The 21,306-nt window shown below is 51.7% G+C and overlaps 8 protein-coding genes across 8 annotated transcripts; 4 read left to right on the top strand and 4 right to left on the bottom strand.

Moving 5' to 3' along the window:
* Nucleotides 1-1,176: 1,176 nt before the first annotated feature.
* On the top strand, nt 1,177-2,168 carry M431DRAFT_459495 (hypothetical protein). The gene has a single exon (XM_024915343.1). It carries the CDS (start codon nt 1,329-1,331, stop codon nt 1,863-1,865), a length of 537 nt encoding a protein of 178 aa, XP_024772918.1. The 5' UTR covers nt 1,177-1,328; the 3' UTR covers nt 1,866-2,168.
* A 4,566-nt stretch (nt 2,169-6,734) lies between these two features.
* On the top strand, nt 6,735-9,106 carry M431DRAFT_459545 (hypothetical protein). The gene is made up of 3 exons (XM_024915345.1): nt 6,735-7,218; nt 7,284-8,872; nt 8,955-9,106. Exons 1-2 carry the CDS (start codon nt 7,117-7,119, stop codon nt 8,718-8,720), a joined length of 1,539 nt encoding a protein of 512 aa, XP_024772917.1. The 5' UTR covers nt 6,735-7,116; the 3' UTR covers nt 8,721-8,872; nt 8,955-9,106.
* Nucleotides 9,107-10,276: 1,170 nt separating this feature from the next.
* On the top strand, nt 10,277-10,576 carry M431DRAFT_509552 (hypothetical protein; the record flags this gene model as incomplete). Its single annotated transcript, XM_024919313.1, has 1 exon — nt 10,277-10,576. A coding segment is annotated over one exon (266 nt), but the record flags the coding sequence as incomplete, so codon positions are not given.
* A 2-nt stretch (nt 10,577-10,578) lies between these two features.
* On the bottom strand, nt 10,579-11,086 carry M431DRAFT_459428 (hypothetical protein). The gene has a single exon (XM_024915342.1). The coding sequence runs from the start codon at nt 10,885-10,887 to the stop codon at nt 10,615-10,617; it is 273 nt and encodes a 90-aa protein (XP_024772915.1). The 5' UTR covers nt 10,888-11,086; the 3' UTR covers nt 10,579-10,614.
* A 1,511-nt stretch (nt 11,087-12,597) lies between these two features.
* M431DRAFT_496538 (hypothetical protein) lies at nt 12,598-15,354 on the top strand (the record flags this gene model as incomplete). Its single annotated transcript, XM_024917505.1, has 2 exons — nt 12,598-13,140; nt 13,234-15,354. 2 exons carry the CDS (start codon nt 12,598-12,600, stop codon nt 15,352-15,354), a joined length of 2,664 nt encoding a protein of 887 aa, XP_024772914.1.
* A 1,313-nt stretch (nt 15,355-16,667) lies between these two features.
* On the bottom strand, nt 16,668-17,051 carry M431DRAFT_483395 (hypothetical protein; the record flags this gene model as incomplete). The annotated part of the gene is made up of 1 exon (XM_024916119.1): nt 16,668-17,051. The coding sequence occupies one exon, from the start codon at nt 17,049-17,051 to the stop codon at nt 16,668-16,670; it is 384 nt and encodes a 127-aa protein (XP_024772913.1).
* A 945-nt stretch (nt 17,052-17,996) lies between these two features.
* M431DRAFT_509550 (hypothetical protein) lies at nt 17,997-18,709 on the bottom strand. Its single transcript, XM_024919312.1, has 3 exons — nt 18,382-18,709; nt 18,271-18,320; nt 17,997-18,218 (listed from the first exon to the last, which is right to left on the bottom strand). Exons 1-3 carry the CDS (start codon nt 18,397-18,399, stop codon nt 18,098-18,100), a joined length of 189 nt encoding a protein of 62 aa, XP_024772912.1. The 5' UTR covers nt 18,400-18,709; the 3' UTR covers nt 17,997-18,097.
* A 50-nt stretch (nt 18,710-18,759) lies between these two features.
* M431DRAFT_118887 (hypothetical protein) lies at nt 18,760-20,317 on the bottom strand (the record flags this gene model as incomplete). Its single annotated transcript, XM_024912050.1, has 5 exons — nt 18,760-18,941; nt 18,990-19,505; nt 19,577-19,786; nt 19,869-19,899; nt 19,972-20,317. 5 exons carry the CDS (start codon nt 20,315-20,317, stop codon nt 18,857-18,859), a joined length of 1,188 nt encoding a protein of 395 aa, XP_024772911.1. The 3' UTR covers nt 18,760-18,856.
* Nucleotides 20,318-21,306: the final 989 nt, after the last annotated feature.

Below are 21,306 nucleotides of genomic sequence, written 5' to 3'. Positions count from 1 at the left end.
GGGGGGGGGAGAGAGAGAAGGAGAGGGTGTAAATGTGAGAGAGAGTTGAAGAGAGCGAGGGAATGCCAACACGGCGGGTATTAATATCAATAAAAAAGAGCAAATGCACAGCACCAGTGGCGGCTGTGAAGAGGCGACAGTATGTGGTGATGGTAAGAAGATGGTGAGGGAGTGATTCGCGGCGAAGAGACTGTCTGAGGAAGAGATCGAGTTGACGGTCTTCTTCAGACAGCAGCGCCGGAGCAGCGCTTATAAGGAGTGCCGGCAATAAGACAGTAAGTAGTAATAAAATGGTAGTGATAAGAGCAAGTATGAAAGAAAATAAAAGGACAGTGTCAAGTAAAAGTGAATATTAGAATATGGCTGGAGATATAAAGGGGAAGAGGAGGAAAGAGAAGGAAAGAAAAAGCAGCAGGACGAAGTAAGTAGTTGGAGGGGGCCACTGGAGGCTCTTATGTGTGTGTCGTGTCTAAGGCAATCTGGGCGAAGTGGTGGTTGGAGGAAAAGGCGATGTGGCTGCGTTTTAAGTACCAGACGCAGACTACATTGCACACTCAGAGCCGAATATTAGCAGAACACACACCAACTCATTAATCGTATTAAGCACAGCACAGGTTAAAGTAAGCCGCGGCCGGCCAGTTGGCAACGCATATGAGTGTACACACATATACAGACAACCTAGAGCCCAGCCCAGGAGAGACAAAGATAGACGGGCGGCGCTAGAGCGTCTGGTGTATCTTGGCCGCAAGTATAACATGGAAGTAGACGCGGGTACAGCGGGCAAGGAGCAAGTAGCGGGTACGGGCGCCAGTACGAGTACATGTGTGTCGAGGTACAGTACTTGAGGACCTGCTAGACCCGGTGGTATTTGGCATCTTATTCAGTGTGGGAGGAGAACTTGAATGGATCACCTTCAGCCACAAGACCCAAGACGAGAGATGCGTCGACAGGGGGGGCCAGCGATGGGCGATGGGATGGGGACAATGCAAAGTACCAAGACGAGGTACGGAGTACGCAGCTCGCATCAGAGTTCGGTGGAGATACCAGACCCCCTTCAACCTTTTGCTGTACAGTGCCGCCAGCGCTCAATCCCCCCTGTGCTGCGCTGTGTGAGTGCGCCAGAACAGCGCATGTGGCCCGCTGGGGGAAATGACGTCTCGCATTGGATCCAATGCCCAAGGCTCTCTCTCCTGGCCGCTGATCGCTTTGGACCCGGCACTAGCACCTGAACGTACCGATGGATACAATGGGATCGTCAGCATCTGGTCCCTTTTCGCAGACCAGAACCAGACCCCGGTTTTTCCATTGAGGACATTAAGTCGCTTCCGATGCGATGCCAAAAGGCCTCAGCGATGGACCCCGATATGGCGCATACGAGGGCTACGGGTTACGGGCTCTACGAGTGCCAGACTCCGACCCCAGACCAAACACATCCACCCATATTGAACATCAGGTCTATGGATGCTGGAACCGTCAATGGATTCGCTCACCCTGGCTCACCGTGTGCGCCTGTCAGGTACCTACGGTATCACCGTATGGAGAGGATTGGGTGCATCGTGGATATTAGTCTTTTGGGCATGTTCCCTCGTCCACTTCTTCAACAGCCAAGGCGGATCCTGATGGCTGAGATCAAAAACCAATTTGTTTGCGACTTCGTGTCACCAGCAATTCCACAGCACTTGAGGAAAAGAAAGCCCAAGTCAAGTTTGCCCCCCCGAGACGCAGGACAGGACGCTGTGCTCATGCCGCGGAAAGGTGCCCTGCATATCGATGCTCTGCTGCTACTGCTAGCTAAACTCGAGTGCAACTCTTGGATCGGTGCTAGCAGGGGGCAGGCTTGGAATCTTGTTGATGATGGTGTTTGACCAGGAAGCTGGCCATCGTCGCTCGCTCGCTCGCTTGCTCGCACGGCATGGGGTTTGAAGAAACGCGGAGGGCCAGCACACCCACCTCTACTCTAAATCGTGGATGCTCAAATGCTCTGTAAGCCATTTCTGCGGTCGGGTGTTACTAGCTCGGTGAAGCTGCCAGACTGAAGGACTGACTGACGGCGATGCGGCTATGCGGCTCGCACCCGATGCTCGCTGGGCATCTTGCTAACTGATGGAACGTATCTAACCTACACCACGCCCAGCCAGTTGTGATACTGAAGCCCCCATCATGGATGCTCCGATTATCGCTCCCTCTAACTTTCTAGTACTCCCGAGTCTCTCTCCTCTACGTCAATGCTGTCATCGCAGCCGTGAAATGAAAAAGGCAGCCGCGCTAGCACCTCTGCTTGGTGGCTTGAGATGCCCAGGCAGAAGATTAAAGAACGCGGCTTGGCGTCGACGGAGGCACGGAGCCCTGTGCGACAGCCCCTCCTCCAAGGGTATCGGCTGTCGATGGTTGCCGATACGGGGTTGTGAAGGAATCACAAATGGTCGACATTAACACGGTACCGAGTGCGGTAGTGCCTGTAACCCGTCACTTATGCGCGCCGCGAGACAAACGGCGCATCGACGAACCACTTTCGGCCTTCGGTGTGGTGTTGGAGTTGCGAGGGAAACGTGGTTGACTCATACTGTGAACAACGTGAATCGGCAAAAGGCAGTCGTCGAGGGGGCTGCGCAATTGCCATGCATCGTCGTTTTGCCAGCAAGAAATCCTGAGCCTTTTTTTTTTTTTTGGTATTTACCCCTCTGTCAACTCTCGCTCCCTTCCAAAAACAACGCTTAAGCAGCTGTCGGTCAGTAATTCGTCTTTACCGAATCGACGAGACAAGCAACGCGCAGCACAGCCCGCCGCCAGCGGCTGTCGTGGCAGGTCGACAGGGGTCCCGGGTGCTGGTTGCTGCTCAGTCTGTCACTGTCGCCGTTTTTGAGGAAGCAAGGCAGCAGCAGTAATACAGTACCAGCATCAGCAGCAAGCAAATCGAATCCATCAGGTCGAATCCTAGTCCCGACCCGGCGCGCCAACTGGCCTCTGCGCGAGTAAAAGTGAGGCGGGCGGGCTTGATTAGCGTTGGGACCAGCCCAGCAGCAAATCAGATCCGACAACCCCGTCAGGACGTCGAGACGTGCTGCTCTGTCCCGGGGATGGGATGGCGTCGGCCAGGCTGTCCGATATCCCAGGCCAAGTCAAGGGGATGGGGGCCCCAAAGCAAGAAGCAGACACACACACACACAGGGAGAGAAGAGAGACCCTTGATGCGTGTGCAAGTGTGTAAGTGAGTGTGTGTGTGCGATTATGGGATGGCACACAACGCTCGCATAGACTAACCTTGCCTAGGCATGATACCGTACGGCACAAAAGCATATACGCACCGTCGACTTATACATACACACGCACACAGAAAACCTGCCTTGGGTACGAACTGGGTCGTCCAGCTCATGGAACGACAGTGCTGTTGCCACTCCGTACATGTATCCGTTAACAACCTGACGCACATACTTGGTACCTTGCGTCGGCATATGCCGTCTCTTGGGCCATCTGGCGGTGAGTTATCCGGCACATGTGTGTCTGTATCGCCATCAATTGCAGCATCGTGACTGGCCTTGGGCAACCCGCGAGTGTGAAACGGTGAATCGGCCTGGTGTTGCTCTTGTTCCTGGATCGGCAGCCAGTAAGGTAAGGGGGGGCCACTTGGACGAGATTCAACCTGCAACATACATACAAAGCCCACCACCCATCTGCTTCCTTGTGCTGTACATGCGCCAACGCGCACCCGCGCACACACGACGCTGTACTGTAACTCGTACTGTCCCATCCATACTGTATTGGACTCGCGCATGCAGAGAGGCGGGCTCCTGAGGGTGGTTTTGCTGGCGCGACGTGAGAGGGCCAAAGTTCGCAGGCGGCGAGCGAGCAGCCTGTACCTGGATCAAGTCTAGGGCCCCCCCGTTCGCCAATCGCGCCCAAAGTCTGATTCGACCATGACGATGTGAGGATCTGATGCAAGTGTTGGCATGCAAGGTTGTGGACTGACTGGTGTAACTGTTCCTTACTTCTTTCTACTGGTACCACCACCCACTGCTCCGTACCCCATACATGGACTTGTTTGTATACCGACCGATGGAGTACATGTACTTGATATAGCAGCATGAGATTCAACCTTGGGCGCCCGCCAAGAGAAATGCCGGTTTCCAGGGACGTGGCCCGATTCTTTTTTTTGCTCCCTTGCGTCTGGGAGAGCGGGACGAGAGGAACAACAGACTTGCCCTGCCCTGCCCGCCCGGATATTCAGCTGCTCACGCAACCATTCACGAAGACAGGCGCTAAGCCCAACGCTCTTAGCACCCCAGCCAAAAGACATCCCATCCATGCGTGCTCCGTGTACGGGACTCCATTGATGTGAAGCCCATCAGCGAAGCGATCGATACGTGCGAAGCATCCGACTAGCCCTTTGGATACAGATACAGCACAGTCTAACTCTACGGCGGCGGCAATGAGCCCTGTGAGACACGCTACACCGAATGGAGGCATTGCAGTGTTGTGTCTACTCGTGCTATGCCGTATCACGTACATATCTGGAGCAGCAGCTATCAGGCTCTAGGACAGAAGGGCTTCCCAAGTCCTGGGCGAGTCCTAGCCCTGCAATTGGGAAGCCCGGTAAACCGCGCAACCATTTGTGTCGGCAGTGCGATATATCGATTGCCGTTTTCGATGAACTGACGATAAACCTGCCCCAAAATCTCATTCAATATCAAACAGACGGACGGGCGCCTCTTGCTGCGGATACGCTGATGCTGGCGTGAAGCTCAATGGAAGGAATTGAGCTTACCCACCTACCCGAGTTAGTAGGTATCATTGAACGTATTACTCCGTACTCCGTATCGTACTTTGTTCGAGTACTGCGCTGAAAGAGCCGCATTGATCAAGAGTGCCCCATGCTCGCGAGATGCGCAATGCGCGAATCCCAGCAGTCCGTTGCCTTCTGGAAGATTATTCCCTCAAGCTTCTGCAACGCGCCGGAACGAACTGCCCGTTATTGCAATTACCCGCGATTAAATTAATGCCTCCTATTGCCAAAGTCGCTCACCGGCAGGCCGATTCTGCCTTGTCAGGATTCAGGGAGCAGGTCGACATGCCGATCCCGTCTCATCTGGCTGCCACAGCAAATGCCAACCTCGGGGTAGTATCATACACGCGAGTATCGTATGAAGCCACATAGACTACATGTTCTGTTTTACGGCAGCATCAATATGCTTTACGTACACGTATTTCCAACCGCGGGTGCGATAAGAGATCCATTGGCAACGGCAGAATCCTTCTCCTGCCTCTCGCCGCATCAACGCATCAGCCTCCCCGGAAAACGCATCGTCACAAGCTGAACCATTGACGGCATCTGTGGCCAAATAGTGTCTTCCTGTAGCTTCCTGTAGGGGCCTGGCCCAGGGTCGGGGGGCCGATCGCCAGCCAGCGCGGGGCTGACAGCGCCTTGGAACTTGGAGATTGCGTTGGTCCCGTGTCACTAACAGCCCGTGGAACACGTCTAGAAGCCTTCGAAAACTGGCCCGAGCGCGACCGGAGAGCCCTGTGATGCCCTCTAGCGCCAGAGATTACAAACTGACTAGGCGTTCTCAGACATGTTTAGGTACAGGCGGTTGCGTCAACGGGCCAGTAGCTTGATCGCTGCTAATCGCGGTGGCTTCATGTTTCGATGTTACATCAACTTGGCGTTTCTCATGGCCCCTAGGCCTAAATCCCATCCCATACCATCCCATCCCTTCAATGTTCCCCCACCAACTTCAGCCCCGGCGGGAGTCGTCTCCGAGGTCGCCGTGGTACGTGATAGGCGACGAGAGGCGAGAGATGGAGGAGGATTGATGATGATGATGAGATTTTGGATTTGGGAAATGCCGACTAGTAGCAGCTACTCTGCTTTGCCTAGCTTCAATGGATGTTCTCGGCTTGCTTCAGCACAGTGCGTGTAGCACTTTACATGTAGAGGTTGTCATGTTGTCTGTCATGTGAAAATTGGCCAAAAGCTTCAGCCTAAGGTGTGGCCAATTCTGCTTTCTCCGTGGATGACAGTCTGGGTTCTGTTAGAGTTGAATTAGGCTGTGACTCAGATTGCCGTCTGCCCGTCAACTCGATGCGTACTATTCCAACGCAATTGCTTGCATTGGCTGGACAAGTTCTCAAAGCAAACCACGTGGACCGTGGCAAAAGCAAAAAGACCAAAGAGCAACGCTGTCTTGGTATATGCACATATGTTGCAAGCATCGCTCCGCAAGCCCGCTTCTGGCGCTCTACTTTGTTTTCCAATGGCTCCATCGCTAATAACGGGTCCCTCCTCCGTCATTTCTGTGGCGGATGTGCTGGAAAGTCGAAATCCAGCTCGACGATGATGCAGGGGTGCAGCCCATAAGTTGGCTGCCAGCGAAGTCAAATGACCCTTGGCCAGAACGGTTTAGCCCGGCCACAAAGTACAGCCACTCACTTCTGGGGGGAGTAAACTGGCAATCTGGGGAAGCCCGGATGTCATGGAGTGGATAATCGGCGCCGTTTCGCTGAGCGCATCTCGCCGACGTCCTAACGTTTGCTGTTGGCTGGAGGGGGGATGGGATGGACAGCAAGCATTCAAATGGATCTCTTATCGGCCGCAGGCCTCGGTTCAATTTGATAGTAGATAGCTTTGTAACGGCGCGGAATTGCACAGCGGAATGAGTGGCGAGCGGATGTCGACGGCTTGACGCAGAGCTGAAAGTTGCTTTCACGTCAGTAGAGAGCGTCGAGGCTAACGCATGCCAAAGCACATGACCATACGGGTGATTGGCCGCAGAGTGACAGGATGAAACGACAAATATCAATGAGGCATTGTTTTTACCAATTCTCACATTTCTTTATCTTTCGAGGCGAAACCGTGCCATTCGTAATCAGGAGCGGAGGCGGAGACGGAGAGGAAGGCGAAACACTCAATCTCGTCGCCGTGAAGTGATGCTCCGTCAATCCGGCTGGCGATAAGATGGTGGGATGGGATGATTTGGTGATGATAGCCGGCAAAAGCCCGGCAGAACCGCGACAATGACACAGTGACCTCAACTTGATGACAATTCAAGCTGGACAGCGGCAGTAGCAGAAATCCAAACATTGCAAATTGATGCTGTGCCCAATCCGTGGCAAGGCTATGGCATGATGCGCCGTCTACAGCTATCGCTTTTGGCTGCCTTGCCGCTGTGCAGGGCCAAATCTCGGGCCTTTAGCATCCACGAGGACCTACTGGCCTATCCGCAGGTGCGCCTCCATATGTGTACTTGAACCGGCGTAAGCGCAATGACGGATAGCTGATTGGGAAGCAGTTCGAGGTCGTCTTCTCCGACCACTTCATCTCGGAACAGGATGCGCAATCGCTACTCGAATACAACATTGAGCATCCGACGTACTCGGCCGAGTTCTCGCAGCCCACAATCAGCGATGCCAGCGGCAGCCAAGGCCATCAAGATGGGCGATATCGTGGCGGCTTGCCTCTCACATACGAGGTCATGAACATGCCGCCGCATCGCTACCTCTGCGCCATTCCCATCATCGAACCCCCGTCCCCCGAGAACCAAACCGCGACCGAGCTGGCCAAGGCAGAGGAGGAACGTGAACTTGATCGAGCGGCGATTAGCGGCTGGAACCTTCTCAGCCAGCTCGAAGACACGTGCCTCTACTTCATGTCCGGATGGTGGAGCTATAGGTTCTGCAACAATCGCGAGATTGTGCAGTTCCACGCTCTCCCTTCGACTCCCATGGGGAAGCCTCCCCAGCGCGACCCCCATGCGGCTCAGTACATCTTGGGTCAGGCTTCTCTCCCCGATGGCTCCGACATGGATGCGGAATCTAGCTCCAGTGAAACCAAGTCGCCGGCCGAGCTACAAGTTAAAGGCGATCAACGATATCTGGTGCAGAAACTCGAAGGAGGAACTATATGCGATCTGACAGGGAGACCGCGCACAATTGAGGTGCAGTACCATTGTGTTCCAGGGATGCAAAACGACAAGATTGGGTGGATCAAGGAGGTCACGATATGCGCCTATGTCATGGTGGTCAACACTCCACGGCTATGCGGCGATGTTGCCTTTTTGCCTCCTGAGGAGAGCAAGGCGGATGCCATTACGTGCCAGCTTATTACCGACGATGAGAAACAGGCTCCTCCGCTTCTTGATCAGCAAGCATCCAAGTATTTGCAGGAGGATGAACTGATAGAGCAAGAAGAGGAATTGCTAGCGACTGATGGCGGCCAACTTAAAGTTGGCGGCGTGCTCGTTGGCGGACGCAAGTCCCTCTCTGCTGGCGATCAGGATGGCCAGCCTCCAATGGTACTGGCGCCCCCTCGAAACTACATCAACACTCAGCAAGCCGCGGAGCAGCTCATCGAGGTGCTCATCAAGGCTGCCAGCAAGCAGGACGGCGGCCAAGTCGACCGGCTTAGCAAGGAGAAACTCGAGAAGCTGAATCTCAGTCCCGACATGGTCGATCAGTGGGAGCAGGAGATGATGGAGCGAGCAGGTGATAAGGGGTGGCAGCTGGAGATTGTGGGCGACGTCGACGATGCGCAGAGACATCTCCGAGGATGGATGCATGAGGATGAAGAGGGTGACGACGGGAGCTTGGCGGACGCGGCCAAGGGAGCCAAAGAAAAGGGCAATGGCAAGACCGAGACCACCAAGGCGGCGGAGAAGAAGAAGAAGAAGAGCGGCGGGAAGAAGGATGACGAAGGGAGCGAAGAGCAGTTCTTCAAGGAGGAGCTATAGGCGGCTTCTGAGAGGATGAGAAAAGCGCGAGAGACGGCAACCATCATTGTTATGGTTGTTGTTATGGATGTTGTTCGTCTGGCGTTACATTGGTTCTTTTTGCAGCATCATCATTGATGCTGAGCGCAGCATTGCATTATGACAAAGCGTAGGTATATAGCCATTCATCAATATGAGCACATGGTCTTGTCTTTAATGTACCTACTGAGGATGTTTTGCTTTTCTCTTTGACAGAATGACGAGACGATTTCTACTATTACTGCTCCATGTCTGGAGTATGATTGGCATTTGGGGTTTACGGAATAAAGAACAAACGCCAGTCGTTTTTTCGCCATGACTTTGACGTCTGCAAGGGAACGGGAAGAGAAGGGGCTCCCTAGTTTACCAAAGGGAGAAACGAGGCGCAAAAAGCAAAGAGCAAAAAAGCTCCGTCCTCAAAACTGTTAGACATTCACCGTTTCTCGGCTGGAGATCAAATTGGGTCCGTCTCCACGTGTCGTTGTGTGTTGGCGCGCGCGTTGTGCGATTTGCTGTACATGCTCGCACAAAATCCGGGCACGCGGGAATCGTGTTATAGTAGTTACAAGAACCGTGTTAGTTAGTAGTTACATACAGCAACGCGCTGCAGATTGTCAGAAATCTTCTGCAGAGGTTTGCTTTTTTTCTTTTTCTTTTTCTTTGTTCCCGCTTCAGCTGGCGACTAGGGTGCCCAATTGTGGATTTTTGATGCGTTGGTTAGGAATGATGCATCCGTGCGTTCTTTGTGTATGAAGTGAAAAATGGACAGCTGTTCTGTTTGGAAGAATTGCTGCTATATTTGTGCGTTTACCGCTTTTAGCGACAAGGATTGCTTCACCGGCTTGGGGAGGCGGTGACGAGGGGAGTGGTGGCATTGCTGATGGATTGGCTCATGGTGGTGATATTATGAGCGGATGCTGCGATTGTGGTTTGCTTGCTTGGAGCGGTGTCTTAAATGTTCAATTGCTTCTGTTGAGTACGGGGTAAGGTTGTGTGATTTCAACAATTCGAGAGGGTCCATCAAGACTATTCCTCTCGTCTCGTCATAATTTTTTTTTTTTTCGTCTTCTTGCAGACGGGACGCAAGAACAGGGGGATGCTGGGAGGGGAATGATCGGTGTGACTTGCTTTGCTTGCTTGCTTACGGTTCCTGTGGCCTTGTCTCCAGTTTAGAGAAAATCGTCAATGCCGAGCTTGCAAGGTTTCTTAGGTATGCAAAGATGTGCAAGCCGGTACGGGATAGTCATAGTGTTGATGAGTTGTCGAGGCGGCTACTGCTGATGCTATGTGGGAATTGGCGCCACTACGAGTACAGTTGAGATATGCTGTTGATCTAAGACTCGCTTGACCGTTTGTTTGACGATGCGGTCGGTCGGTATGTAGCAGTGCCCGACTTGTACAGTAGTTACATATATCGTACATACATGAACCGGGAGAAAGCATGGGTTGGCAAGCAAGCGACATCACATCATCGCGACATGCCTAGGCGAGAGAGGGAAAAGCCATCATGAGAGCCAGCGATGCAGCGATGGAGATGGAGATGCAAGACCCCCCGGGGAGGCGAGTGACGAATCACTGCAGGCGACACGGTCGTCGCGCCACGATCCAGGCGTTGGCGTTGGGCGTTTGCGCTTTGCCGTGGATGGAGAAGATGCGGAACCGCAGGGCCGGCGTCCAGGGGGGGTTGAGAGGAGGAGGAGACAAGAATATGAACCGGAACCCCGCGGGCTCGGGAAGTCTAGTGATTTACGGTGCTGTGGATGAAAGGGGACGGATGGACGGATTGAGGATCGAGGGATGGTGATTGATTGGCGAGGCTGTGAGTCGATAGTGTCTAGAGGGAGAGAAGTTGTATTATACTCACCGTAGCCTCTTTTTAAGTGAGGCTAATAAGATTAGAGAGTAGAAGAGAAGAATTGAGAAAGAAAAACGAAAGAAAAAAAAAAGAGCGCGTTGGACCCGAAAGGGCGGCCTTGCAGGATGCATGCAGAAGAGGCACCCCACTGCATTGGCGCATGTTTCCTTTTTCTGACGGGCGCCGGGCGGTGTTTGGAGCATTTGGATATTTCAAGGGGGGTGTAGCGCATGAATCTGGCGGTTTGGATGGATGGATGGATAGGCGGTGGGTGGATGGTGGTGGATGTGCCATTTGACGGATTGTGTGCAGAGATGGAGAGCTACAATGGAGTCTTGCGAGCTGGGCTGAGAGATGAGCTGCAGCCTCTCTATATTATTCTGTTCGTCTCTGCTGTCGTCAATGGCGGTGGAAAGGGGGGCTGGGAGAAGCTTGGGGCTGAAAATGTGACGAGATGTGTCGGATAAAGACAGGAAGGACGACTAGCAAGCATAAAGAGAGGTGGCGGGAGGGTCCAGTTTGGGTTATGCAATGGACTGCAAGAGGCGCATGCTCGGAGCAAGTAAGCAGCATGAACCAGCAGATGCCAATGGCTATTGATGTGTTCTTTTTTTCCCACAAACAAATAGTAATTGGTAGCCCCGTACTGTATAGATCCATTCGATGGATGTCATTGATGCCTTACACACCTGATGGATCGTCATAGGCTCAAACAAGACTCAACCTTCAAATCACCTCCATCGCCTCTCCTGGGCCACACAAACACGCTAACATCCCCCCAAAATGCACGGGCCGCACGCCAGGCACAGGCACTAGCGCCTCCCCCTGTCAGACCTGCAAGCCACTCACCTCAACTGGCCGCTACTCTTGGCTACATACAACTCACTGGCAATTTATGGACGGAGTAGCCGCACTGCTAGTGAATTGGAGGGACCCTCCAGAACTGCTTCGCTGCCATTTTAGCTCGATGCTTGTCCATCTTCAAATCTCCAAACCTCCATCCCTTATTTCCTTCTGCCCTCCTTCTCACGCCAGCGGATCCCCCGTGGACGGCGATGGCCCTGGATGTCATGTCCATTGCAGTGAATTAATTGATTGCATTTGCCCTCGTCTTTGACTCTTAGCCTGATTTGTCCGCATCGCATCTTCTTACCTACATACGCATCAATTCCGATACCGATACCGATCTATTATCTGTCACTTCTCTCTCACTCTCTCTCGTCCTGTGGTCGCATCACCCATCCATCATTCCTCAGCCAGACACTACATCCATCCACCTTCATTCCCGTCCTTCAACTGCATTCCTCTGTCCTTCAATTGCTGCAGGCACGACCATTTGTTGATCTCTGCTGATTTATCGCATCATTATTTATTCTTCTTCTTTTTTTTCTTCCCTGTGCGCCTTGCTGGGCATAATACGAACAAGCCTTAAGCGAGTTTCCAGGACGACAGCGATTCCCACACCCCCCCTTGCCTTGCCATTTCAACCTGCTGCCGCCCACGACCCTCTATTTACGTCTCTCTCTCTCTCTCTGTTTTTCTATCCTACAGCACAAAGGCACCTGCCTCGCTGCTTGTGCACACATACGTCAAGCCTTCTAGCCTGGAGCTGGACTCGATCCCTGTGCGCCGACGCCTTCCTGCACCTTGCACATCGCGACATCGCGACATCGACACCCCCTTGGACTGTGCCCGGAGCGACATGCTTCACCACGACGCTTCCTCGCGTGCCTAATTCCAGTCTCTACGCGTCTTCGCAGCCAAGCTCGTCCGCCATTCATTCACCTCGTAGCGTCGACAGCATCGGCTAAGCACTAAACCCTGCGGCAGAGTAACTTGACTTTCGATGCGGGCATCAGCGCAAACCTTGTGCCACTCCCGCGCCTGATATCAATTATACTACCTTACCGTCGCAATAGGCGTATATCAATCTATTGTCATCCCTAATATCGTCTTTTCCATTGTCACCGTCCGCCAGCAGTCTGGTGTACGCTGCTTTGCGCCATGGACTACTCTAATCCACGGGCCTTCCAAAAGGCTCCATCATCTCAATACACTCGCGCTTCTTCCCGGGCTTCGAATAGATCGGCCACACACGCCCGAATGGCGTCTCAAGGCGTCAGGAGCCCGGTTCCCCGAACGGCACCCTCACCTCAACTCCCTTCCGACCATCCGCCGCATCGATATCATCACAGCCCTTGCCCACCTGGTTTGTCACCGCGAGCCACTCCCACTCCCACTCTGAGGCACCAAACGCCTCAGCTGTCACGAGACGGCAGCATCGAATCTCCCCGCAGCCGTGCGGTCTCAACATTTCTACAGGAGAAACTGCAGCGAGAACGCAGGGCCGAGAGCGACAAGTTCAGCCAGAGCTCAATGTCGCGAGTCAACGAGGACCTTGGCGCGTCGGTTGAGCTCGGCCGTGTCAGTTCTCCAAGGAGGAGATCAGTGGCAGCATCATCCGATGGATCGCGCCCCAAGTCCAGCAATGGCGGTGGTATCGAACTCGCCAAGAAACCTGGGCTGGGCGTCAAGGACATGGAACACGTACGTCATTTATGAGATGAGACACTCCCAAGCAGCATCCCTGTTTCCGTCTCTCTCACTTTCGCTCGCTCTCTTTTGCTAACTTTTATATAGGTCATCTCTAGCCTCCACAAGCAAAACTTCGACCTCAAGCTGGAACTCTATCACCGCCGAGAGAAGCAGTCATTGCTGGAAACGAGCATCGAGTCTCTAGAAAGAGACAAGCGCCAAACCGAGGAGATGAACGAAACCCTACTCGACGAGCTTGAAAAACGCGACAAGGCTGTTGAAGAGGCCGTTGCCATGATTGTCTTGCTCGAGGCAAAGGTCGATCAGCTCGTCAAAGAGCGCAACATGGTTCTACAAGTCGAGCAGGAGGGATTCTTCTGCCGCCAAGACATGGACCAAAAGTATCTCCGGCCATCCCTCGAGCTTCCAATCGACGAAGCCGGCAGGAGTGGCGACAACTTCAAGGCCATTAACCGCGTACCCAGCTTCTTATCCGAGAAGAGCGAAAACACCGAAAACCTGCGCAACGTCTATCTCGGAGTGAGAGGAAGTACGCTCAGCCTGGCACGCGTAACTGAAGGGGCGGATGCGGATAACGGCCCATCCAACGTCCCAGGTAGCCCAACCTTGAGCGTTCTCAGTGAGAGTTCCTTTGCCAGTGTTTACGGCAAAAAGAGCCAGGACAGCATCTTCCCTCGGCCCGTAGACCAGCCCCTTAGCCTGGATGGCATCGATACTGAATCGCAGACCTTGTCTCCTAGCCGCCGAAACACTTCGAGGAAAATATCCCCTTCTGGTTTCCCGCCCCGAGCAGCCACTGCCAATCACTTTCTCGGTGGACGCCGCTCCTCATCTGGCACCCGCCATTCCATCTCGGGCGCTTCTGTGGACCGGGTTTCCCCCTTGCAGCAAATTGAGAAACTGGGTAGGTCCCAGAGCGTGCTACAAGAGGGTTTCCGTCCCGCGCCCAGTCAGGCCGGAGACCGACGTCGCTCTCAGCCTCCTACACTGAGGAAAGTAATGACGGACGGCCCTGGCACCATGCGCCTTCACGATCCAAACTTCCCTCCCACTCCAGACACGATTTCAACCTCCACACTGCACCGAATGCGCAATTCCAACGACTCCCTTGCTAGACAAGACAGTCGGAACGATAGATCTTCAGTGACGTACAGCGATCAAGATAACCAGTCACTGCGAGTCTCATTCCGAGGAAAGCCCAGCCTTCTGCGTGATCAAGAAAAAGCCATCGAAGGTGAAAAGGTAAAGGCTCGTGGTACTAGTGCTCCTATGCAGCGCCATCAGCGAGCCGCCAGCGACACTGCGTCGTTCCAAAAGAAAGAGAACCGATGGGACAGCACCGACTCTGATGAACACTCCGAGGTCCACTCTCTTCGGTCAAGCCTTGATATTTGGATGCGAGAGAGCACCAAACCAGATCTCTTTGGCATTCCCAACACCAAAAAGTCGCAAGGGATTGACAACGATGCGGACTATATCAACGAGCTCTTCTCTTTGCGTCAGTCCCTCGCTACCAATACCGCACCGCCCCCACCGGATAGGCGGTCGAGCCTTCACGCTCGAACGTCCTCAACAACTTCATCCGTCCGAAACTCGCCTAGGACACTCACTCTTACCAGTACACCAGAGCAGCCGGAGCTTTCGAGCCACTCAAGACGGCAGAGCGATGGTGCAAAAATGAGAGATGAAATCCACACACCTGCCCAGTCACCGACTATCCCGCAGCACCCGCAAAGCGAGAAAAGGGGCCAATATCCCCCAATTACCGGCCCGCGTACTGCTCTCAATAGACTGTTCCGTCGCTCTTTGGTTCCCAGCTCACCATCCAGCACTCCAGCGAGCGCCACAGATGCCACCTTTGCTGAGGCCTACAAGACCAATCAGGGCGTCAGTCTGCAGCCTTGGCTCAACAGAGAAGCCGATTTCGACGACCGGGCAGGATCAACGCCGCCGCCCATCATGCTCAAGCCCCGGCAGATGCGAAGAAGCACTGTGGGAGCCGAAGCAGCCCCGACATTTTTACCCTCGTCGACTAGTGCTCCGGTGCGCCTTTCCGACCTGGTTGTCAATGGCCGTAATTCACCAAACATGAAGAAGCAGGCGACCGAACAAGCCACGCCGGCGCCATCGGTAATTGGAACCAGGAGAAAATGGCTACCTGGATTTTCCAGGGCTGGTAGTAGCCTGAGAAACAGAGCCAACTAGAGACTGCGCTCTGTGACATGAATCAGGGGCCGCATGTGGACAACAGCATAACTGCAATCACAATTCTTTTCCTTTGTCAATGTGTCAACATACGCTATACCAGCATTTTAATAGACGAGAGCATTCACAAGTGACTCTGGTCTTTCACCTCGACGGTTTTCTCTTTCTTTCGTCTTTTTCTTTGTGTTTTACGAGCTCAGCGAGCGTATTGGCGGAGGCCATGATCAACTTTTTTTCTTCTTCTTGCTTTATTGCTTTCTTACCTTCTTTCTTGTCCACATTGCATTGCGCGAGGCGTCTGAAGTTGCGTGTACATATGTGTATTCTATTACGGTCACAAAACGAGGAACAAAAGGGGCCCCGCAGGCACCAGTTATGATTTACTTTAACGGATGAATGAGACTCAATCTAAGACATTTTCATTTTTAATCGCTTGATCCATCTTCGTGAGACATGTTGTTGGTTGTAGTATGTAAAGTGAATTGATTCAGTAGGTCTATGTACAGTGGCAATGAAGGCGAAATCTCCTCTACTTTTTTGCAACCTTTCCATTCTAGGCATCCCGTCCATCGCCGTCTATTCAGGTTTTGTGTTTGGTGTAGTGAGGGTAATGACAAGCTTGGCTTGAAGTAAAGAACGTATGACAAGCTCTGCTTGCGGTAGGCAAAAGTGATGACAAGCTCGGCTTGTAGTAAAGAATGGATGACAAGCTCTACTTGAATTAAAAGAAAGTAATGGCAGGCTGTACTTGAATTGAAGAACGTATGGCAAGCTCTACTTGCGCTGTGAGAAGGTAGGGGCAAGCTCCGCTTGCATTAAAGAATGTGTACAAGCTTTGCTTGAAGTAAAAGAAGGTAATGACAAGCTCGGCTTGTAGTAAAGAATGTGAACAAGCTCTGCTTTGAGTGAAAGAAGGTAATGAATGGCAAGCTAGGCATGCTTGGGGGGTAAAGCACGTATGACAAGCTCTGCTTGAAGTAAAAGAAAGTAAGAGTAGGCTGTGCTTGGAGTAAAAGAGAGTATTGTAAAGCCGGCTTTTGAAGTGACAGACAGCAAGACAGCAGCGACAGCTCGTTTGTAAAAAAAAAAAGAGAGTAATAACACAGAGTGTGTAAAGAAAAAGAGAGTAATAGCAAGCTCGGCCAGCTTGAAGTAAAAGAGAGTCTTAAGTAAGTCGTTTTAAAGTGAAAGAAAGTATGAACACATTGTTTTGTTCGAAGCGAAAAAAAAGGATTGAACAAGCAAAGTAGAAAATGAGCAATCATGCCAATTCCATCTTGGCCATGCCGCCGCCGCTGCTCTTCTCTCCAGATTTAAATAAAATCCCAAGAGCCCTGGACACGACCAGCATCAAGGCTGCCAGTGAGGTCAGAGAACGCGCGAGGCGACAGATCGACGTCGCCGAAAGCGCAGCCGGCGCAGCGGTCGACGACTTGGACGTTGACGGTGGCGCCGTTGAAGTTTACGCTGATGGAGCGGCCGCAGACGCTCTGGGAGTCGAAGAGGGCGGCGGAGACGGCGGCGACGAGCTCTTGGTCGTTGTTGACGGAGCCGCAGGCGCCGAGGCCGGTGTTGTAGAAGGTGATGTCGCCGAAGTTTTGGCGGGGGGCGAGGGCGGTTGAGGATGAGGATGAGGTTGGGAGGGCGGAGGTAAGGATGGGGAGGAGGGGGAGGAGGATGGTTGTGAAGGAGACCATTTTGGAGGTTGTGAGGTTTGTGAGAACGAGAGTGAGAGTGGGAAGTTGGTGTTGATGGTGAGATGGGATTTGAGGTTGAAGGAGGATGTAAGTGAGGTTTTATATTTCTACGAGAATGAACATGCTTGTATTCACGGGTTTGACATTCTGGAACTGTTCGTTTCATCATCTTGAACGCGGCTTATGGTTCCCGAAGCGTCATATTCTCAATATGAGGCCATGAAACTCACTCGGGGGAGTTTGTCATAGCACTCTGTGAGAGGCATTCCCCCAGAATACAATTTTTTTCTTCTGGAATCTTTTGCTGCAACAAATATGTGCTTCAGGTGAGGACTGATGTTTGGACTTTTGTCCGTATAGAGGCTGTAAGTGAGATTTTACCCGTGCACTGACACTCTACGAACGTATGTGAAGCATGTTGGAAACAAGATGGGCACCGTGCTCTTGTTTTATATAAGCGGATGATCGTCATGAAATAACCTTAAGCAGTGAGCGGTAAACATGATGGACCTGAAACATGAAATGATTCGGGAAGAAAATGTCCATGGGCTGATACTTGTGTCTGTGCGGCACAAGGCAAGCCGTTATGAGATGAACCGTTAGGGCGACACATGACCAAACCTAATGGTAGTAACGACTACTGTATATAAGATCCATCATGGAGGTGAATACACTTAGACTCTGTAATACGTGGCTCATCCCATTGCTGGTGAGGTATCTGTACAAAGACCGACTCCAAGTTGTGGTTGATGTCGAGATACTGCACAGTCAAGTCCAGGTTCAGCTAACATGGAGATTTATCTGAATTGGGTGTAGAGCACAGTGCGCCTTTGTGAGTGAAAAGTCTCCTCTATAGCAACCAGAAGTGGGCTGATCTATGGAGTAAAATTGTGCCTAAATCAGCAAATCCAGGTTACAGCCAACTGTCCTATTCTAGCTCCTCGACTTGAACAAGACAACATGCACAGCCCAATCTCATAACTAAATCCAAAATTGGTTTCCTCATTCGCAAACCCAAGTATCATAATTTTCGGTGCGGATCTCGTTCAAGTGGCCATAGGCGCAGACAAACGTGCGCTCAATTCATCAATTTGAACCAGCGAAAACGGCCCAGGATCATTTTCCATTGTCACCCAAAACACCCAAATCCGAGATATGAACCCTCGAGTAAGTTGAAATAGTTCCAAAACAAACATGCGCATATTCTTACAGTCTACAGAAATTCATGGCGCCAATCGCGGCATTCACCATGGCAAGCATATTATTTGTGTACGCCCAACCAGCCTTGAGTCGTTCGAAAAACTTTTGATTCAACTAACCGGCATATTAGATATACGAGATCATCCATAAGGACTGCCAGAAGAGAATCAGGTCGGAGATAACATACACAGTATCCAATAACATGTAGGATAAAGAGCCATAACTTCAGAGTGTTATGGCTATGGTGGGAAAGTCGAAACATGAGTCATTTGCCTACGTTTGTTTACAGGCTCTCTTGCTGCCTTAGGCACACCTAAATTTAGGTCAGCCAATTTCTACTACCAGTTGTTATAGGGGGACTTTCCCATAACAATGGTGCACTGTGCTCTATACCCACATGCTTAACCTGGACAAAATTTATATCAAGAATGCTGATGCTGAACCTGGACTTGGCTGTGTACTATAAGTCTTTACTTAACGATTTGTCAAATAATTGAAGATCAAACAAGTCGCATTGAACTGAATAAACTCTACAACTGGCGCTGCGTTATAACGAGACAAACATTGTCGCACACATGTTGGGCGGGCTCACGCAGTCGTTTCTGCTAGTTCCCGAGAAGTGGAAGCCGTGCCGCCCATTTCTCAGCAGATTCAATTTCCGTTGTAATAATGCCGTTGGGATCTTGATTCCTGCCTACCGATGAGCTGGGATAGAGGAGAAGACTTGGAGAAACTTACAAACTGTCAATGATGCCAACGATCTTGGCCATTTCGCGCTTGATGTCTTTCCGTGTCTCGACCAGACTGTGCACATCGAGGGGTATGTGATTGTCACATTTGCTCTCTCTGAAAGCAAGTGGGTTCCCCATGGCGGTCTGAAGCAAGACCAAGTGCCTCTTGTAGAGCATGTATGAGTCGAGGAGATCGTGAGTGTACTGTTCAATGTGAGAGAAGGTGGGCACGTAGATCTTGGACTCGGCTGCCCACTTCACGAAGCTCTGGTTCTGGGTGTAGGGCGTCAGCACAGCCCATGTTCTCTCTGGACATGTTGCCACTCGCGCTGGGAATCCGGATGCTGCCCGGAGTAGCGACTCCAACGTCCACTCCTCCCCATCGGGCTTGATCTGGGCGCCACCTGACCAATTGACCGTGATAGTTGTCTCGGTATCTCGCAGCGCTGCCTCGAGTGCGGATGACGCGAGCCCTTCGCTTAGCTTGAACTCGCTGGCTGGGCCGTTCATGACGCCTTTCAGCCTGTTGCCCAGCGGATACGTGTAAGTGACTCATCGCGAAGCGGACAGGATACACGATTTTTTCTTACTCACGCTGCCTCAATATTGGCCTTTTTGGTTGCATCTGGGGCCTTGATCGAGATGATGCCGTGCAAATCTCCCCCTTCGACGAATCCTTCAACAGGTCTGTCAATGCATATACATATATAATTAAAAGAGTGAGAGTTACCGGATATATAGCAGTCACCAAAAGTCTGGAAAAATGTCTCGTTCGTCATCTTCATCTTTCTATCAAGTCCTGAACTGTCAAGTTGTTAGAAAAGAAGCATGATCGCTATCGAAGTCACCATGAGAGTCTCATGAAAGGCGGATATGAAAGACCTACAATTCTGGGTTCTTGTTTATTGTCGTAGTCTCTGTAAAGTTTTATGAATCGCATGGTGTAAGCGAAGTGGAACTTCATCGGGAAATGGACACTCAGCACTCACGATTGATCACTTTGACTGAGATGATTGCATTCAAGTCGCTATCGGCGAACTTGGCCTCGTCTACGCTGAGCGAGTTACCTGATATCCCGATGGTGCCCGATTTGATGGATGATGCTGCGCTGACGTTCATACCGCGCGCCACGTCGGAGATTCTCTCAACAAACCGCGAGCTGTAAGATACCACTTGGGACACGCTGGCTGACGGATCGGGCCGAGCCACGTGGGTTTGTATGCCCGACTCATGTATCTTGACGGCGCCGTCGAGGCACGGTAGTTGAAGAAAGGAGTTGTACCCCTGACCTAGGCGCATGGTGTCATTGTACGGAGCGAGTTGGATCGAATCCATGTTGGGTGATTTTTTTGTTTCCGACAAGGCAAGCAATGAGGAGATTAATTGAAAGGACAGAATGATGAGGTTAATCGTCTTTTTTTGGTAATTGTATATAGTGTGGGCCTTCATGGATCGTCGACTATTGTCAATAGTTTCCGCTTGGCGTCGGAGGCCGCGAAGCCAGAACGCAGGCAAGGCAGGCTAAAGAAGTGCTGCAGCCAAAGAACGCACTTCGTCAACACTATTCCTATCTACCTCTACTTGCATGCATTTTTAAGTGATATGTAATGCCGTTCCCTCGAGGCGCGCCAGAAGCACAATAAGGAAGCCATAGAAACTCTTGGAACTGTGTCCCGGGTTGTCTTGCGACTGAGAGACTTGTCCGGTCGCATCAACGCTTCGCCACCCCCATTGCCGCCCGCATTGCGACACACCTGAGTACTGAAATAAGACGCTTATCTGCTTTGCGCCGGTTATTGGCAGTTCTGCATAGCGCCACGGCGCGTTTCTGTGACTGATCCGTTGTCTATGTCGCTTTCACAGAGTGTCGTACTCTCACCAAGCTGAAGGGATAACAAGACATGCTCCAACTAAGAAGGGAGGACTGCCGAGTAATTAAAAGACATTAGCTGAAGACACTCTAGAATGGCCGAGGCTTGGGAAGCTGGTCGATTCAAAGCCATCGGGATCGCGGCAAGCGCCAGTATGCAAGCTGAAAAAAAAAAACTTCATCGAATAAGAGATGCTGGAGCTTCTAGAGACAGGATGTCGTGGACTGAACTATTGATTCAATACAGTCGCATTATTGACTTTGCAATATTGAGGTAAGTAATGTACAATGTGTATGTGGGGGATTCTGGCGTTTGTAAGTGATTCTCTCCTATGAAGCACACTGCATATCTTCAGATTATAAAGGGAGCAAGCAGACTGCATTTCAACTTCCTCCCACAGTTTCAAGGCGTTTTATTTTTCACTTAATTTCATCATACAGCGCTTATCGCAAC

Source organism: Trichoderma harzianum (assembly GCF_003025095.1).
Source record: "Trichoderma harzianum CBS 226.95 unplaced genomic scaffold M431scaffold_8, whole genome shotgun sequence".
Lineage (NCBI taxonomy): Eukaryota > Fungi > Ascomycota > Sordariomycetes > Hypocreales > Hypocreaceae > Trichoderma > Trichoderma harzianum.
The sequence above is the reverse complement of the archived record's forward strand: the minus strand, read 5'-3'. Positions and strand labels throughout refer to the sequence as shown.

Bases quoted from the DNA above. Each gene is read 5' to 3' on its own strand.
- M431DRAFT_459428 (XM_024915342.1), bottom strand. From the start codon at position 10,887: ATGGCACATCCACCACCATCCACCCACCGCCTATCCATCCATCCATCC.
- M431DRAFT_509550 (XM_024919312.1), bottom strand. The intron at 18,219-18,270 runs CTGTAGACTGTA...ATTTCAACTTAC, and splicing joins GCGATTGGCGCCATGAATTT to TCGAGGGTTCATATCTCGGA.
- M431DRAFT_459545 (XM_024915345.1), top strand. From the start codon at position 7,117: ATGATGCGCCGTCTACAGCTATCGCTTTTGGCTGCCTTGCCGCTGTGC. The intron at 7,219-7,283 runs GTGCGCCTCCAT...ATTGGGAAGCAG, and splicing joins ACCTACTGGCCTATCCGCAG to TTCGAGGTCGTCTTCTCCGA.
- M431DRAFT_459495 (XM_024915343.1), top strand. From the start codon at position 1,329: ATGCGATGCCAAAAGGCCTCAGCGATGGACCCCGATATGGCGCATACG.